The following is an 18,804-nucleotide window of genomic DNA, read 5'->3' as shown; positions in this document are numbered from 1 at the left end:
TTCTAGCATCTAATGCAGCCTTTTGGGCTCCTCAGTGGTTCCTGCTGCTTTTACAAGACTGTTGGACAGAAATACCTGTGCTCAGCCTAGCTGGCAAGTACAGCATCGTATTTCTACTCAAATGAATGTTAACATCTACACTAAATTAATATAAAATTTATATATAAAAAAAAAATACCAAAATACTTTGCATGGGAGGAACAGTAGCATGACACGTGACACAAGGCACTGACACAGGTTACAGAATCTCTATGAGCACTTCAAAATGACAAATGAACTACAGATAAATAAGATATCACAAGACAGCTTTGCACAAACACGTACACCGATTCATCCACTTCTGACCACTGTTAGTGTAAGGAAGTGTTACAACGCACCCTCCTCCTTTGAGTTACGGTGGTAGAACGCAAAGGCTACACACGTGAAGCACTTCCCAACAGAAAAAGCAGCTATGCAGCCACATGCTACGCAGCCATGGTGAACAGGTAACACTCACAAGCAAGCCTAACCTCACACTTCATACACACACAGCCCCAACAGAGCCATCAGGCAAGTCCATGGAGCCTTCAAAGTGTAGCCTCGTGCTACTTCTGTCCATGCTACCGTACAGGCTTAAAGGGGAAAAAACAAACAAACAAACAAAAAAAACACAACAAAGAAAAAAACAAGCATTGTTCAAGGCCAGGTTGGATGGGGCTTGGAGCAACCTGGTCTGGTGGAAGGTGTCCCTGCCCATGGCAGGGGGTTGGAACTAGATGGTCTTTAAGGTCCCTTCCAACCCAAACCAGTCTGTGATCCTATGATTCTTACTATATTGGTTATTCAGAATTGCAATGAATGCTTTGACTATTTCAACAGGGAGAATACTATATCCTTTCATGAAATAAAAGTACTATATGTATGTTAGAAATAAAATTCATTGCCCAAGGATACAAAGAAAGTCTATGAAAGGTGGAGGAAACAGGGAGCCGAAACCATATTTCAAGTGCCAGCCTGTCTGCAGCGCTTGGGGGGAGGCCTGTAGTGCTGAATAGTTTGGTGTGAAGAGTTACAGCGTGAGTTAACCCTGTCAGCCTCGTGAGATGTGCTTCCATGAGGGCAGAGCACTCAGGAGGCCCTGCAGACCCTGCACCCACCGTCCAGCATCAGGAGGGCTCTGTCCCTGCTGCATTCAGGACGCGTGACAAGGGCTGCCTGTTACTGCACGCTTTGGCCAGTGGCAGAATGTCACTGTCTGTCCCACAGTGTCCTCTTTTGTTGCTGCTCTCAGCCTTGGGCCTTTGCTGACATCAAAGTAAGCGTGTGCCTAGTTTAAGACCATTTATAGCAGGTATTCCTTCACACACAGGACTCTTTTCCTGGTTATCAAACAGAAAATCAGCATGATTCAGTAAATGCACACAAAGTTCTACCCTTCACTATACATTTAGTTAAATTAAGTTGCTCACCTCACAAGTTAACTCACAGGAACAGCATTCTGTGGTTATTTCTGAGCAGCTGACACCTGTGAGTCCACCATGGGCAGAAAACTTCATAATAAAAGGGACAAGCTTATTTCTGGGAAGTCAGAAGCACGGCAGTTTAAGACGTGGGTGACTTTACTTACGGGAGGATTTGATACTTCCTTAATCACTACCACACCAAAACCCCAAATTCCCTGACTACAAAGGTGTAGTATTTTGGTGTCCCACTTGGCTTTGTAAAAACACACCCATGAACTAAGCTTACAGAAACTGAGCGAATTTCATGAGCGTGCTGGGGGATTGCTTTGCTTCCTCCTCACACCAAGATCTGGCTTTTAACACCTTTGATAGTCATACAAACCACTAGCAGTAATTACATTTACTTCTCCCTCTTATAACCTGTATCAGGTATCTTATTAGAGATTTTTACTAGCACAATACTTACATGCAGAAATAATTTTAGACTAAGCAGTATATTAGGAAAAAAACCCCAGACAACTGTGCAGAGCTACATGATGACATACAAGGGCTTGTACACCCAAAAGCTCATCTCCAGCTGCACACTCTGGTACCAGACACTGCAAAGGCCAAGTCTTAGTCTCAGCACTGCACCAGAGGATTTCAACACTGCTTTTATAACGGTCATTGGTCATTGATGATTAAAAACTTTCTAAAATTTACTTAGGATGTAAAAAATATCAGTAGAGACGCAACAGGGAGCGAATAAAAGCACAGACTGGTATTTCTGAAGTGGAAACTTTAACATCATCTGCTACAAGCTCTGACTGGCTGCTGGGAGGAGAGGTTAAAAAAACCAAAATCAACCCAGCTTCTGCTGCTTTTTAAAAGCAGTGTCAGTGCGGCTGAGTTTATTCTGGTACTGCACACAGCACGGCTTCCCGGGGCTCCTCGCACTGCTGGCAAGGTGCCCCCCTTTATACAGCCTGCCACGTACCGCACCGCGCACAGTAGTCCTCTCAGAGAGAGGAATGCTGTAATTTAGAAGTGCATGTGCTAGGAAAGAATGTTTGAAGGGGGGGAAAGCAGTCATCTATTAAAAAAACAAAGCAAGCATTTTTTGGTTTTCAGGAGCAATGATTCATCTGGAATCCCAACCAGCTCAAACAGCTCTAACAGACATTTCTACCCGTGGTTCTGCAGGAGTTCAGTGATCCAGCATTAATAACATGATCCTTCTAAAGCAGCCTGGTTTGGGGTTTTTGGGGGTGGCTTTTACCTCCTACTATAGATTTAGGTGTCAAGTACTCTTTTAAAGAATATACACCCTAAACAATGTGCACATGGAGGAATGCAAAGGCAAGGGGAAGCATGAGAAGGGACGTCCCCCTCCGCTCTCAAAAACTTGCCCTCCCTAACTTCCCAGCGTGTTGTGCCCCATTTACTTGTACATTTCTTTGCCATTCTAATTCCCAGGCTTGCAGCACACCACGCCAAGGAGGCGGCAGCACTCCACAGACAGCAGCTGCCCTTATGCTTTATCACGGAGTCCCTAGGCAAGGTACAGCACATGGTTAATTCCAGATTAAAGTTCCAAGGCGTAACATAACGAAAATGCAAAACTCTGAATAAAAAGTTCTTTTACTAAGCATCATCTATTTAAATAGGGGCCAATTATGCATCTCAACTTCAATTAGTGATCTGGTCACCTTCTCTAATTCCTATTATTAGCACATCAAGTTTGACAGAAACTGTGACAATATGTTCAAATGGATTCACAGGTTTCTTCAGTAAATGCCCCGGGGGGTCTGTGTCCAGAGGACAAATCCTGAATCAATGCTTTCTTTAAAACACACAGTCACAGAAAACCAAGACAGGTAAGACACGGACAGACTTTAAAATTAAAAACAAAACATAAAAATTAAATGCAACGCATGTCAAACAGGAAGATGTATGTTCCTCAAGGCCTTCTGGAGAGGGCCTGTGGAGGTAGTTTTAAGGAGCAAACATGTAAGAGCTCACCAGATAATTTCCAAGGGACTCCTACTACCTGCACGTGCTCTGAGGAGTAAGCAGACCTGCACGCTGCTGAAGGTGCAGGGCAGTTTTCAATGTGTAAAAATTAAAGTCTTCAACTTGGCACTACTTGTAACAAGCATGGCTTTAAGGATGAGACTTTGGCTACAATGGTTTTCTAGTTTCCGTGAGAGTTACAATCATTCCTGAATCAATTAACTTCTCGTGATCCAGTATTTTGAAGCACTTTTATCTTTTTAAAGAAAATCATAGCTGAACAAAACCCCTTAAGCTAATATCCATTCTAATTTCATTTTTTTGTTCAAAGAAGCTGACAGAACACTAGTTGTCTACTAAAGCAGCAACTACTTTCAATCATTTAAACGAGGAAATTCCTTAAAATTATCACCTAGCTTTAATTTGCACTAGTCCCATGAATCACAGCAGCAGAGGGGAGCGGCCCAGGCAGCCTTTCTCACGTTAGTGTCCGCAGAACCCCGCACAGCGCTCACGTTTTAGTACGTTAGTTGCACTAGACGAGCCATGCTGAGCAGAAGAGGGCATTTCCATCTTGGCTACCGCTAACGTCGAGAACTATTTGCTGTTTCAGCAGACTGCTGGCTTTTATTGCTGTTACACGACAGCTCCCTTTGCTTTAGGCCATTCTCTTTCTTCTAAAGCCAGACTAAAAATAGAAAAGTTATGCAAAACCCTTATTTGCCCCACGTTTCGAGACGAAGCAGTCCCAGAGCAGACTTCCTCGGGCCGGGTGTACCTTTGGAAGACGTTCCCCTTACCTCTTAGAGACTCTGTAATGTGCTGTGGTCAGTTTCCCAGTCTCAGGGTCATGAACAGTAGCACGGCTCAGCTACAAAAAGAGAAAGGACAAGGGCTTACCCACCTCGTAGGCCGCTATTGCGCCAAGCCACAGGTGTTTGAAAGGGTTCCGATTGGTCTGGATGGTATGCAATGCTCTTAAATTAGCAATATTAGAAGGGCAACAGAAGCTGTAGCTGCCATGTCCAAATCAAAACAAATTGGTTGGAAAAATTTGGTTTAGATTGTCCTTTCACTTTTTTCCTCCTTTTTTTTTTTTAAATTTTTTTTTCTTTTTCCTTTTTTTTGTTTTAAGCTAGAGACTTTCTGCAAGTAATTTACGGTGCTGAGTTTCACAGACAATTCCTCTCCACCCAGAAGTTTTACCTCCTTTCAGAATTTTGCCTGAACACTGATGGAATGCGCAGCCAATCTTTAATCACCAGTACTAAAACCACGGGGGGCGGGCAGGGGGCAGGTGGTTTCTTTTAGAGCCAGCCAATTGTGGAAAACACTGGCTAAATTCCAGCCTCACAGTGCTCAACAGACAAGCTGGGAAGAAGCAGGAGCCCAGTGACAACGAGCTTTCGTTCTGCCAGATTTGTGTCAGCGGGAGGTAAAAGAGCCCAGACAGGAGAAGGTGATTATCTCCAGCGTGACCAGTGAATGCGTGTTTTTTATGTCACTCCAGCTGTCACACACGGTAACAACCTAAAGCATCTCTTAGACATGTCAAGGCACTTCAAGTGGTCTGGTAGATTTTACAAGGAAAGGGAGGGCAATTTTTGGTTGGTGAGACCAGCAAGGGGAAGGGAATATTAAAAAAAAAATATAGATTCTACTGAAGGGTTTATAGCATCACCTATTTTTTACGCTGAATGTAGAGACTTGCTTCTTGTACAGAGCATCATTTGAGAACACACACCGAGAAGGTGACCAAAAAAAAGAAAAAGAATAAATCAAAATACGCCCCCAGAACTTCCAGCTGAAGGAAAAGACTGAGAAACTCAGCAGTAACAGCCTGTTACAGATCTGCACGGAATAAAGCGGTGGACCACAAAGCCAAAGTTGTCTTTTTTAGACCACCTCTTTTTTTTTTTTTTTCCCCATAATGAGCAGAATCTACACACTCATTACAGGCCCAAAACATCTGGCATAGAGCTCTCTTACCTTTTGCTAATTCTGTAATGTGCCGTCTCCAAGGCTCCTGTTATGGGGTTTGAAATGGTGGCTCGCCTCAGCTGTGAAGCGAACCATCAGAATAGTTGCATTACAAAGCACATACTGCATCACAGCAATCCGACCATTCAGAAGCCTACGGGGAAATGTCACGCAAGCCGCCACGCGGGTCACCCCGACACCTTTTGCAGTGGTTTGTCTCTTATGGAGGGGGTGGAAATTCAAAAAAGCAGTGGTGGGGAAGGCGGGGGAGTCTCCAATTCTACTAAAAGAGAGTTTTTTAGGGGGGTTTGTGTGGTTTGTTTGGTTTTTTTTAAACAGAGCGTTAGAGAAGATCAGGTTTTCCAGGAAGTAATGTTTCCATTTCTGTAGCAAGAACAACAGCCGTCTGAATAAAGTAAAACTAGCAGCTCTCATTGCCTTCACATTGCAGCAGCTGCTGGACGCCGTACAGTGTGACGGCACGTGTACAATTGGTCCTTTGTTAGCACTTTGTCCTGTGCACGTAAGATGAGTTTTACAGTTAAATTGAATCCAGGCAACCCTGTGATCTTGTATAAGTGAAAGATGAATAAAACCCTGCCTTTCTGATTCTTTCTGTACCAAAATCAGCACCGAGCTCCTTTATCACTGCTTACACAAACTAAGCCCAGATTTGGGAAGAGGTGCAAAATGGCACACCAGGTCCCAAACAATTAGAAGCAGCATTTTGTTGAAATAAACTAAGTAAATCAAGGCCTCTCCATGCCTACTAGTAAGAAAGGGTACTGGGAGCTCTGAATATGCTGCCTCTCCTCTCATCCCGTGTAAGAATCAAGGCACAAACTATGACTCCTGAAGCTGAAAAACAAGGCTTCATCCTGCCAGCTTACACAGACCAGACAGCGCTGCCTTCCACGGGGCGGCAATGGTAACACCACCAGCATCGGGAAGGAGGAGATGACCTTTCAGTCTCAAAAAACACAATCCTCTTGCTACACTCGTTACTGAGCCCTGCAAGGCCTCGGCTGTAGGAAGTATGTGGAACGCTAATGGCGTACAGATGCTTCTGTGTTAATGAACTATGAATCTCCAAGTCTCTACCACGAGCCAAACGTTTGACAGGAGAACAATTACCTCAGCAAGTTCAGAAGTTAGAATCACCACATTCACAGGTTTTTATTTTCAGTGCTGAGACTTATTTCTACTCCATGAAGAAGTGATTCAGTCACACTCCACAGACATAATGCCAGAGCTTTTGCAGCAGCAAAGGGGCTTAATCATCAACAGACAAACAACCGGGGCTCTGATTTTCAGACCTGCAGCAAGGCTGCCTGACAGGAGAGCAGGAAGAGATGTTTTACAGGTAAGCAAAGGGAATTGCTTGTACTTCTTGCTTACCCTTCAGACTGTTACCTCAGAAATACAACTTATCAGCCTTTAGGAAGCTTTAAAATTGCCTTCAGGCTACCTGGCACTCAGTGCACTGGCCAAGGACGGCCTCATCCTCGATGTGCCCATGTATAACCCCCAGGTGGTTTACTCTGCAGCACACCAAGCTAACTGTTTGTCCTGTACTTATCCCCCTCATCTCCATTTGCTCAGCTCTCTCTGGATGAAAAGTCATTTAGGCTAAAACCAAAGAAAACTGCAGGAAAATTGTATCTCCACAAGTTTAAATCTTATTTTAGAAGTAACTGGTAATTGATGGAAAAAAAAATAATTTAACTAACTACATCTTCAAGGCACATCTTGAGATGCAGAGTTGCACCAACTGGATACAGAAGGCAACTCCATCAGTTTGTCCTTTTTACTCTGACAGCTGAGCTGCCCTCGATTATTGTGCGTTCAGAAACAAGAACCTTGGGATGCAGTTTCTGAAACAGGATTTGATGAGCTGGCATCGGGAATAAGCAGCTGAGTGCCACTGATGAAGTACTGCCCTCTTCAAGCTCTTTCATCTGCAGGCTGCTTCAAAGCAGTCACTTTTATACTGAATGGAGAATACAACCATTCATTCTTGTCTCTACAATAACTGCACTGCTGCTACCTGGCTCTCTTAATTACACACAATTTCCAGCTTTCACATGGTCTCCTTCAAAGAGTGTGTCACCAAGAGCTACAAGGCAAGAAAAGCAACGTGTGAGCACACTGCACACACATCTGCGTGCAAGGAGATGGAATCACACACACTCACGCAGGAAACTACACACAAAATTTAAGATTCCAAAAGGCAAAGAAGAGCAAGGCATTTACCCTTGGCTTTGCTAGTTCTTTCACAGTTTCGATCTCTTCATCGGAGATGATGTCGAGGAAGCGAACAATTCGAGGCTTGTCCCACTCATCTTCCTGTTTGACAGGGCCCAGAATGTATCTAGGATTCCTGTTTCCGTCATAGTAGCGGCAGAAGAGTCTTTTCTGTCTCCGAGGAGTCTGAAAGCAAGGTGGAGTGAGAGATAATCAGAGAACTTCCATATGACATTAACATCTCTAAGTAACAGATGTCCTGAGAACAAGAGACAGGAACAATTCACCTTCCCTACCTTAATATTTGTTACAAGTTAAAAAGACACTTTAAGTTTGAGAAATCAGTACTTTCAGCACATTAACGTTACTCTGTAATATCACAACAAGCAGTACTTTACACAGCCCTATTAAAAATAATTGTATCACTAAAAAACCACCCTCATTCAATTCCGTATATAAATCTAGGCTTCCAGCATCATTATTCAATTAATTACAACTACGTAGTGCAAGTTAGTCAGCAGTGCCTGAGGCAATATTACTTTTTGTCTACCAGAATGAAATGGGGAAGAAATCCAACGCATGCTAATCCTCAGTTCTGCACACTCAGCCAACTGCTTTAACAGCTTCCTTGCTTTCACGCCACATGCAAATTCTCAACATTGTTTTGTTGGTTTAATACATTTGAAAACAGTCTACTCCACTTTACCATTTTGAGACCCTCCCCACGGCACAGCATTTCGTACTTCCTTCTCTCGGGCAGGTAATCCTTTTTCTTCACCTCAGTTTCCTTCTCCGTCTGGTCTTCTGAATCCGTACTGGACTTATTTGCTTCTTTTTCTTTAGCCATGATATATTCAAAGTATTTCATGTTCCCATTTGCTCTTTGATGTTCAGGATCTATGGACAAAGAAACAAGTATCACTGGCAAGTTTCCAGCTTGTGAAGAAGTATCTAGAAGAGGCTATTTACAAAAAGAAGAAGAACACAGACGCACAGTACTGCTTCTCAAATAGACATTAGAAACCTCTACTCTTGCTGGAGAGTATTCACAGGAAAGCTAAAACTCTGCGCTAAGCAGGAAGCAATGCTAGTGTGCACATACCCTTACTCACCCGCAGGAAAAGACACAACGAGCTTTCAGAGCTAAGCTCAACTCATTCACAGTTAAGAAACGGCTTACTGCGAGGCCTGGATCCTCAGCAGGCACAGGGGTCCACGAATTCAAAGGGTTTGGCCATTCCAGCCAATCTCACCAGAGAGGGGAGAGACAAGGGAATGGGACAGGGAGAGAGCTCGGACAGCACGACTGCCTTTAAACCTAAAAACTTCCCTGATGGGAATTAAGATTTCTGGTGACAAAGCTTTTAACAATCACTAAACTTAGAGAATTATCTTCAGTTCATTAACAAAGGGGTCTCAGTAGCCTTTGCTGTATTAGGTTTAGTTCTGAACTTCCCACGGCATCCTTTACAGATATTTACAGATGCATAAATACTTTTCATATTGCATAAAACAGACAGAATCTTAGTTTGCTGTATCGCATTCTGTATTTCTTATTCTTCCAAGTTTTTTATCTCAAGTATGCTTAATGTGCATTTAAATTATCTGCAGAGATTTTGGTATCACCAATTTAGTTTCAATTTCATTAATTTTGTTCTTGCCTGTACCTAAGGGGTAGTAACCTCAACAGGAAAGTAAGATATCATAAGAGAACCAATTTTCAGGCAGTAATGACTCAGATGGGTAAGTGGTTAGAAGCCAACAGTGACAGGAGGCAGAAAATACTTCCACAGAAAGGAGCAATCCTTCACCATGACACTTTGTGACATGGTGGTTGAAACTATAACTGTCCATCTAAAAAGATGGTGGCAAAATGTGATTTATGGGGATATAAGACTTATTTTGACGATCTCTCTTTCACATACCCAGTTCCAGAAGGCGTTTGGTGAGCATCATGGCTTTGCCCAGATCCCCCTGCTGATAGACAGCGTAACTCAGGTAGTCCAGAATGTAGACCTTATCTGCAGAAGACACTTCTCCCTCATCCAGCTGCTTCAGAGCTTGTTCCATCCACAGCTCGGTGTGGTAGTAGTCAGCTTCAGTGTAGGCAATCTTTCCCAGCTCAAAGCAATCTTCAGCTGTTAAAAAGGATTTGTGCTTCACACCTGTATTTAGAACGAACCAAACCAAACAGAATTTACACAGAATTCCAAACCAGTCTTCAGAGTAACATTCGGTTATTTCTTATTCTTCACAGCACAGTTTAGTTCTGTTCTTCAACATCTCCCCTCTGTGGTAGCTATTTGTCAAAGACTCAGTTTAAGTACCTAAAGCCTGTAAATCCTTGGCAGAACACAAATGGTTAGATGCAGTTTTCCATTGACAGAACACCAGCAACTAACTAAAATGTCTTTACCACTAGTGGAAAATAAAATAAAATAAAATAACATAAATTAAAACAAACCTATCTTCTTCAAAACCCCAGACATTTTGAGAAAGAGCAACACTAAGCCAAGTATGAAGTTTCAGAAATCTGTTTTCAAAGACATCGCATTATCGCTTTCAAAACGCTACTGAAGCACATCTAGTTAGCAACAACTTAGTGGGAGAGGAAAAAGAAAACATCAGTCAGTAAATTCCCAGCTGCTCAACGTTTTTCAAGTCAGTCATTTTTAGAAACATTTCAAGAACCCTCTGGAAGATTAAAGCACTAGTAAGTAAATTACAGATTGCTATTTTTGCCACTGTAAATTAAGGCCCAATGAAAAACCAAATTTAATCTTGTAAAAAGGAAAGAGGACCTGCCAGTTTTACAGCTAAAATTACATTCCTGATTACATCTTAATACATCCTGAATTTCTAGGAGCAGCTCCCACAGCTGCATTCAAACAGGGGAATTCTTCTGTTGAAGACATGCCTTAAGAGATTAAATAGCTGAAGAGACAGCCATGAAATGCAGCATGCCTCAGAACAGCTCTGTTTCTGCTCACTAATTAAACACCCTGTGGTCCATCCTGTGATGGCCAGCGATTTCGTTTTTCTGAGCCTGAAGCTGCAAACTCTGAACTAACACAAAGATTCAGGAATCACTGGAGTGCTCTTGGACAGAGATCCTCTGGAATGGGTAACAGGTTGCAGGGCCATAGCCTGGTGCATTTAGAAGCAAGATAACATACCCACACGTGAAAAGGCAACTCTTAGAAGGGTGCTTAAGACAGCAATCATCAAATAGATAGTCAATATAAAGAAACAGCACAGCCTGTAATTAATAGAATTAATAAGGGATATGACAGCAGCTAAGATTCTGATCAAAACCTGGCGACTTGGCCAAACAGAAATTCCCTGGGAAGGAAGACAAGGAGCACAAACAAGCGACCACACGGGATGTTCCCCTCTGGAGTTCTGAAGAGATCAACCTATTCTATCTCTAGAACTTCCAGGTTCTGCAGTTACACTGCATCATGCATAGTTTGGACACCTTAGTGCTTCAAAAGAAGCAATAAACTACAGCCCACCCCCAGCACTTCGTCTTGTATTTTTGTGCTGTTTTAAGAAAACAATAACAAACTGTTTATTGTATTAGAATGAATCTGTAGGTCTTTGAGCCAGTCTTGAACTAAACCCCAAAGCAAGGTTATACATTACAATAGATAAAGCCAGTTACCCATAATTTTATTAGGCATCTGACCACAATGACTGCTTGCAAAAACACTGGATGGAGTGTACAGAGTTGATTTTTTGCCAGTTGGCACAGTACTATTTTCAAACAGAGGAAACAAGGAAAACTCAGCAGAAAAAAAGAGTCTTCTAACAGGAAAGAAGTGTGTCTTGTCCTGCATATAAATCTATTAAAGATTACCTCATGTAACGCCACATAAACTCAAGTCTATTGTATGGGCTCTGTCTTTTGTTTTTCAGTTCCATAAAGTTTAAGCTCAAAGAAACTTCAGTCAATCCCAATCTCAAAGGTCCCTCTTATCCATGAGAAGAAAAAGGATAATAAATTATAGACCTGTTTTGTTAAAATGCATTACGTTGTGCAATAAAACTAGATGCCAGAGCGAGTTAGCTCTTCCTGGGTTCCTCTTCACCAGCACAGCCTGAAGCAACAGGTTTCTCTCTCTTGAGACGTGACAGAATTAAAACTGACACAGCAACCTGTGCTCAACAACACACGTCGTGCCACTTTTCATTAATAATGAGCCAACTCAAGTGTTTTCCTACTGTCACCTTCACACTCCACAGTTAAAGACAGAACAGAGTCAAATGATTTGTAATCAGGATATGCAGTAAAAGTTCACAGTGTCTTCTAAAAGTAACATCAATGACTCTTACCTGGAAGATTCCCTCTTGAGAGGGTGTCTGTATCCAAATTATACGTGTCTTGAAGCCGCAGGAGGGCTTTTGCTGCACCAGTCTGATCCTCGTCGTTGGGGAAAAACTGCCGCTGGATAGTCATGTTGGAGATAAAGCCTGGGAAGACAGGGAAACACGTGGCCTCCTTTGTCCCAGGAATTCTATGAACTCTATGCATGAAATGACTCCCTGCTCTGGGGAAAGCTAACATTTCAGGAAAAGCCACTAATAAGTCAGGAAGAGCTATCTGCCCTGCAGAGCACTAACGCCGTAAGTTTGTTCCTAAAGGACAAGAGTAACTCTTTGGTTTCATGCAGAAACTATTTTTGTCTTAACAGGTTAAAAAAAAAACCAACTTACATACAACAAAAAGACCACCCCCATGTGGGGAACATTACAGATAATACAGAGGTAGTTTTTGTGACCATTGCACTCAATTCACCTTCCAAAAGGCTTTTCATTGAGTAACATGGAATTTACATGGAATTTAGAAGAGGAAAAAACAAAACAGCGCAAAGAACAGCAGTGTAAAGGTTAAGGCTGGTGAATAAAAAGATGAAAAACAAAAATGCTGATGTCTAACTGCAAACAGCTTTTGACAAGGCTTTAGGCAACTGAGCAGCCACTATGAACCTAACTGCTTTCTGTGGACGTGGGCATTAACGCATTTACATAGAAACTTGAGAAACACACAAAGTTAAAAAGGTTTCTCAAGATCCATCTTCAAACAACTCTGAACAGAACTCAAGATGCACGCTGAAAAGTTAGCGTTTTATTTTTTTTTTTGGTGAAAAGAAAGCAAAGGAACAACCGAAAGAAAAGCTTGGGGGCTTTTTAAAGAAGGACCAAGGTGACGTTTATGGAACAGAAGACAAGAAGGTTCTATAAAGTAAAAAAATATTCTCTCTAGGAACTGTTCCCCAGTCATTAGAGTCACAAATAATCATGTCCCCTGTTCAAAGGTTCCTACTCCTCTCTGGTGAACACACACCCAACCACTGCTATGGCTGTTACTACACTACGCTTCCCTCAATATTTTCCTTTTTCCTGACAATTCTCTTCAAACAGTCCACTTTTTTTCCCCTCTTTTTTTTTTTTTTTCTCATTCAGATGAAGACCTTAAGATGCACTGGTCCAGATTTCTGGCTGGCAGGTGCAGAGCCTTTTCAGTTGGCATACTCAGTTCCACACCGCATCAAGTGTGAAGCTGAATCTGCTGAATCCTTACCAGAGAATAACCCTGCGTCTTTTTTGAAAGCTCCACCTTTTCATCATTTCTTACTACAATCCTACACCTGGTATTAGTTGTTGAGACGGATTCTCATGGGTCAAATACAATCATCCCGGCTTCCTTGCTGCTAAGTGTCTTTCACAGTCCACTATAGTATGTCCTGTTCTCTACTGAAGAGCTTCTACTCTTGCAGAGGAAAAGAGGCAGCAGAGTGTTTACTGCACCAGTTCAGACCAGTTCCACAAATGCTCAGCCTCTGCCAACATTCAGGTTTCAAACGAGCACACCTTAACAACTCTGGGCATATCAGCAGTAACAACACTTGACCATACTCAAAGACAGCCCCGCATCTTGTGCTCTGAAGAGTTTCGTTCCCTTTTTTCTCTTCAACAGTTATCACACTTAGAGATGAAATTTCCTAAAATACTAGTTTGCAAGAAGTGGGAGAGTACATGAAGCAAGCCCTGATCCCCTGCAAAATTTAAAGCATCCAAGGAGATTATTCAGTTTAAACATCACAGTTTTCCTGAATTTTTGTAAAGCTCAAATTATAGCACACTGACAGCAAAACGGCAAGTCTTCTGGGATTATTTTTTACGACGGCACCTCAAAAGCAGACTTACACACCTAATTCAAACTATGACACGTGAAAGACACAGTCAAGTAAATGCCATCATAATGTGATCCTTGCTCTTACTCCAGGCACACTTACCATCTGACATGTCCTTCAGAACCAGGCTCTCCAGCTCACCCCACTCTGTGTTAAGCCGTTTCATCAACTTGAATGCATTTACAGGATGTCCCAAGAACCCCTCTGGGTCTTTCGTAGCAGTATCTGTCAGCTGATCCAATTTCTCTGCCCATCTACAGTGAAAACATACATTCATTAAAGTCTCTTACAAAAGTCTGCCAATGCACTATAAAACCAATTTCAAACCACTCAACAGTCTTGACTAATAAAAAACCCAACACAAACTGCAAGCTTTCACACTAGCTATATATAAAGCTCTCCCAGAAGGAACAAAAGGGACTTTTTTCTTTTCTTTTTTTTTATTTTTTTAAATCTTCCTTAGCTGCAGCCTAAACCTTACATTGCTCTTACAGTCTTTGTTGGAACACTGCTGAACTCCTTCCTACAAATACCAAACGCAGTATGCCAGCAGATCCATCACGAGTTTTCACACAAATCAAAACCAAAGCTTTACCCACATTTTTTGATCTTTTATTTTTAAACGCACTTTTTTCTGATGTTTCCAAAAAGGTAGTTCAAATACAGAACACTCGTTTGAAATTATTTCACTTTTAGACACACTCTTAAATCTACGACAAGCCCCTTGCCTCCCACCACAAAACTGCCTTCCACACTGGAAGCCTGCGTTAAGAAACATGTAGTTCTCATGCCCCCAGATGAGGAGCCCAGATCAACGTTCTGGTGCTACAGTTTGGACTCCCCAAACCCCTCTAACTCTGCCAGGGACAGAAGTCGCTCACAACTCCAACACACCCTGAAACAAGCAAACCTTTCAACAGCTACTGTTGTTCATCTGTCGTTATAATGGCAACAGCCGGGGAGGGTTCTCCAGTCTCATGTCAGCAGGCTCATCGGTCACGCTATAAGCACCAGCGCTATGCTACTACATGCCTGCACAACCACCCAACCTCCCCTCTCTATCCACAACAGTGCAGATCTAGAACGTGAAGATATGTAACAACGCCCTGAAAACAGGATAAATTAACCTCAAAAAAGCCACACCCCGCGGAGAATACCAAACATCAACACTAATATAAAGCAAATACAAAATTCGTAGCCTGGAGGGAACTCCCTACACGAGCTGGCACTCGGCCTGTTCCAGAATTTGGTACGCCTGAATTAAGTTTGCCTGCTTTACCTGCACTCCAAAACAGAGTGCCCAAAGCGTTCCCATGGACCAACTCCAGCTTCTAGCAAGCCCACAACTAAAGAAACAAACTTCAACAAATTGTGCAGTCACATTGCACACTGTCAAACCCATCGTAAACCTAGTGAGCAGCTGAAAGTCACTGCGACCGTGAACCACAACCACAGGGCCAGGATTTCTTTGAAGTAGTTTCTGTTTCATAGAAGCCTCCACCACAAGCCACCTACAAGGTGCGAGTCATCCTCGGCATGTCAGTGAATTACCAGCTTTTACTGAGTTTAAGTCAACACAAGCTACCAATATCCTTCAGCCAAAGTACAGAGCCCAACAAACTCAAACGATACTGGCATTTTTTCCAGGTTCTTCTATCTGTGACAGTTATTTTAACTTTTCCGACCTGACAGCACGCACCTCTAATATAATAAAACCTGAGCTGTGACACTTATATGATAAACCATATTTATGCACTCTTGGATGTCCAGTTGGCACGCTCCCATCTTAATTTGTAGCTGTAAAGAATACACTGACAACATTCCAAACCCATGAGCAATTCCAGCTCTGTATTTTAAGTGATAAAAATAAATACAGTCCGACGGAAGTATCTTTATTCCTGGATGGCAGAATGTAATACACAAAAGCTAAAATAAAATTCATGCACCTCTCTAAAACTGTTTAAGCAACATCCTCATGACAGATTTATACACGTTTTTGAAAGCTGGGAAGCCATCCTGTCCAGTGATACAAAATTTTTATTTCTAGCTCTGATAAAATCTGACATATTGGGCTCTGGTCCTCACACCTATAGAGCTGAGCAACATAGTAATGGCAATGGTCAGGTCCCCTTATTTTTAAAGGAGTAAAGGAGTTTTATTTTGCTTTATTTTACTTTGAAATCTAAACATAGCATGTAGAAAGAGACTCTGCTCTTGCAGGGTGTTATTACTATTCATTGGTTAGCCACTCACGAGCGATACGGCCACACCAACACTTCTCACAGCTTTCACATCTAGTGTATCATTGCAGTCCTTGTAGAGCTCATTTGGAGAATTCTTGGGTTTTCATTCCCACTAAGCAAACTGTCATTCAGACAACTACACCCCCTTGGGAATTACGTGCAAGCAGGCGTCCTAAAGTGAAGGTATCATACAGAAAGCCGGTTGATTAGACTCCATCATTAGAAAGCTCCACAAAACAAACCAATGGCTCGGAGATAATAACTTACGACAAAACCTGGGAAAACCTGCTAGTTTAAGCTTTGCCTCAGAGGAAAAATTCCACAAATTTAATCAGCCTTGGGAAGCACTTTTTACATAAGGGTGGACTCAAATTAACAACTATTAGCATTATGAAACAAGCTGCTTACTTTTTGATCTGTTCCAGCTTGCTTTCTTCTGCCTTGATGTAATCTTTCAGTGACACCACCAGATCTTTTTCTGTATTAATTAAGTCTGTCATATGACCTAGAAAACAAATGAGTTTGGTTAAACAAGGAGAAAAAAAAAAGAGAACTGAGAATTAAGAGGCGTTCTTCCTCTCTTCTACTTTCTTCCCCTCTTCAACTCTTTCTTCCCCAAAGTCCTTCTGCATTTGCTTAAATAATCCTGAAGAAGTATTTGAGTACGGCTTCTTGCATTTTATTTTTTTTGAAGGAGAAAATCTCATGTTGGACAAAGCTTGTTGCCATGGAAATTAACGTAATAGCACTACTTATTATTAGAACTCATTTAGGATTCATTTGGACAAGGAAGTAGGCTGCAACAGAGTAATCTTTCATCCAAGCATACATCATGTAGAGCAAATAAAGACAAAGCTAAAGAAATATACAAAGCCTTCATGTTTGATATACAGTATTAATCCAGTGTTTTATTTTTAGGATTACTTGCATTACTTCAATGGGCCCCCTAACAGACTCTGTTGTTAATTAATAACTGCTTCATTTCCTGCAAGGAGGCAGCTGAACTGGTTCATCACAAAGTGATACAGCCCACATCTTCAGCTGCATCACAGGCCGTCAGAACCCAAGAGAGAGTACGCTGACAGACTGGTATCATTACGTACCCTCAGCAGCTCTTTTGCTTGCTTCTACATATGTGCAACAGTCCACACCAAAATTTTGTTTAAAATCCAATACGTGTAACAATACATAACGAATACAAAGCCTAGCCTGGGTCATTAGACTAACTGGACTGACTTAACTCAAAGCATGTTTCTCCCAAAAGAAAGAAGTCAGTAAGGTTGTAAGAACTAGTCAGTGGATTTAGTTCTGTACCCATTAAAGCCCAGCATGCCATTAACACATCACTGCAGAATCAGTTTTGAGAGCCATCAAGACATTCTTTCAGCTACGCAGCATATACACCAAAGGATGTCTCACCAATGGAAGTGAAGAAGTCCGTATGGGCGTAAGAAAAAGGCAGCAGAAGTCCAAGGGCTACGGTACACCAAATCTTGTTGAATGCCATAGTTCAACAGTTGTCACCTCACCACGTACCTAGGAAAGAAGCATAAAAGTAGGTAAAAAATCCCTGTTCACCAGAGAGTTGAGTCTACCTTCACAGAATCACAGAATGTCAGGGATTGGAAGGGACCTCAAAAGATCATCTAGTCCAATCCCCCTGCCGGAGCAGGATTGCCTAGACCATATCACACAGGAACGCGTCCAGGCGGGTTTTGAATGTCTCCGGAGAAGGAGACTCCACAACCTCTCTGGGCAGCCTGTGCCAGTGTTCGGTCACCCTCACCGTAAAGAAGTTTTTCCTCATATTTATGTGGAACCTCCTGTGAACCTTCTAAAGAGACGGCTTATTCTCTTGGGGCTGCCACTAGTTCTTGAGGCAGCAGAGTCTTCAGAAGCTTCAGCGGCTCTCACAGAGGGCTGATCCCTTCTGCAGACTTGCTTATACTTTTGTCTCGTGTGGTAAGAGAAGAAAGAATAGCTTGGAGACAGGGCCTTCACAAGCACTCTTCATCTTTTTGACATGTAAGACACACTGCAGATAGAGCTGCTTCACAAAAAGCACCAAAAACCCCAAGATCAAACACTGAAAAAAACCATACTACCAAGTTAAAATGCATATTATCAAGTTAATCCAACAAATGAAAAAAAAATGTTTCCTTTGATCACTCAGAAAGATGCCAGTGGAACAGCTCTAAATGAAAACCCTACACAACCAGTCCACAGAGTAAGTCACTCTTCAGCTGCCACCACCACGAAGCCAGCCTCCACACCCGACACAAAAGGCTTCTCTGTTGGCTGGTTCACAGTCAGTCCCTGGTAAGTCCACAGCAGGCTCACAGGCAGCGCCTTCTCCCACAAAGAGCTGCCAAGCTCTCAGCCTTTCAAGATCCTGAACCCTTTTAACAGCCTAGGATTTCCTTGCTACTACACACTTTAAAAGTAATTATGCTGTCTTGGAATTCACAAGATTTACTTTTTTCCCCCCAAACATGAACGCTTAAAACTCTCGTGTATTGTATCTGCTCGGAAAAATTAGAACAACTGCATGTACTAACAGAGACCGTTTTACAACTCTTCCAAGAGCAATAGAACTAATGAAATAAAAAAAGAAAAAAAAAAAGCAACATCACAAAGCAAGCCCAGCTACAAAGTGGCTCAGCCTATTTAGGGAAGAAAGCCATGTGCTTCAGATCGAGTTGACAG

At 42.2% G+C, this 18,804-nt stretch overlaps 1 protein-coding gene across 4 annotated transcripts in view; it reads right to left on the bottom strand.

Annotated features, from left to right (window-relative positions):
• Positions 1–18,804, bottom strand: part of P4HA1 (prolyl 4-hydroxylase subunit alpha 1) — a 35,856-nt gene that overhangs the window by 10,987 nt on the left and 6,065 nt on the right. For 3 of the 4 annotated variants that reach the window (XM_068416595.1, XM_068416598.1, XM_068416596.1), the window contains exons 2-9: positions 17,518–17,634; positions 16,507–16,603; positions 13,958–14,109; positions 11,994–12,131; positions 9,584–9,823; positions 8,365–8,555; positions 7,668–7,844; positions 4,235–4,305 (exon numbers count right to left, since the gene is read on the bottom strand). In XM_068416595.1, the coding sequence (XP_068272696.1) occupies positions 4,235–4,305; positions 7,668–7,844; positions 8,365–8,555; positions 9,584–9,823; positions 11,994–12,131; positions 13,958–14,109; positions 16,507–16,603; positions 17,518–17,605 (1,154 nt within the window). In that variant the 5' untranslated portion in view covers positions 17,606–17,634. Of the gene's footprint in view, positions 1–4,234; positions 4,306–5,423; positions 5,495–7,667; positions 7,845–8,364; positions 8,556–9,583; positions 9,824–11,993; positions 12,132–13,957; positions 14,110–16,506; positions 16,604–17,517; positions 17,635–18,804 lie in introns of all 4 variants that reach the window. The other variant, XM_068416597.1, reaches the window with a different exon arrangement.

Source organism: Nyctibius grandis, chromosome 20 (assembly GCF_013368605.1).
Source record: "Nyctibius grandis isolate bNycGra1 chromosome 20, bNycGra1.pri, whole genome shotgun sequence".
Lineage (NCBI taxonomy): Eukaryota > Metazoa > Chordata > Aves > Nyctibiiformes > Nyctibiidae > Nyctibius > Nyctibius grandis.
The sequence above is the reverse complement of the archived record's forward strand: the minus strand, read 5'-3'. Positions and strand labels throughout refer to the sequence as shown.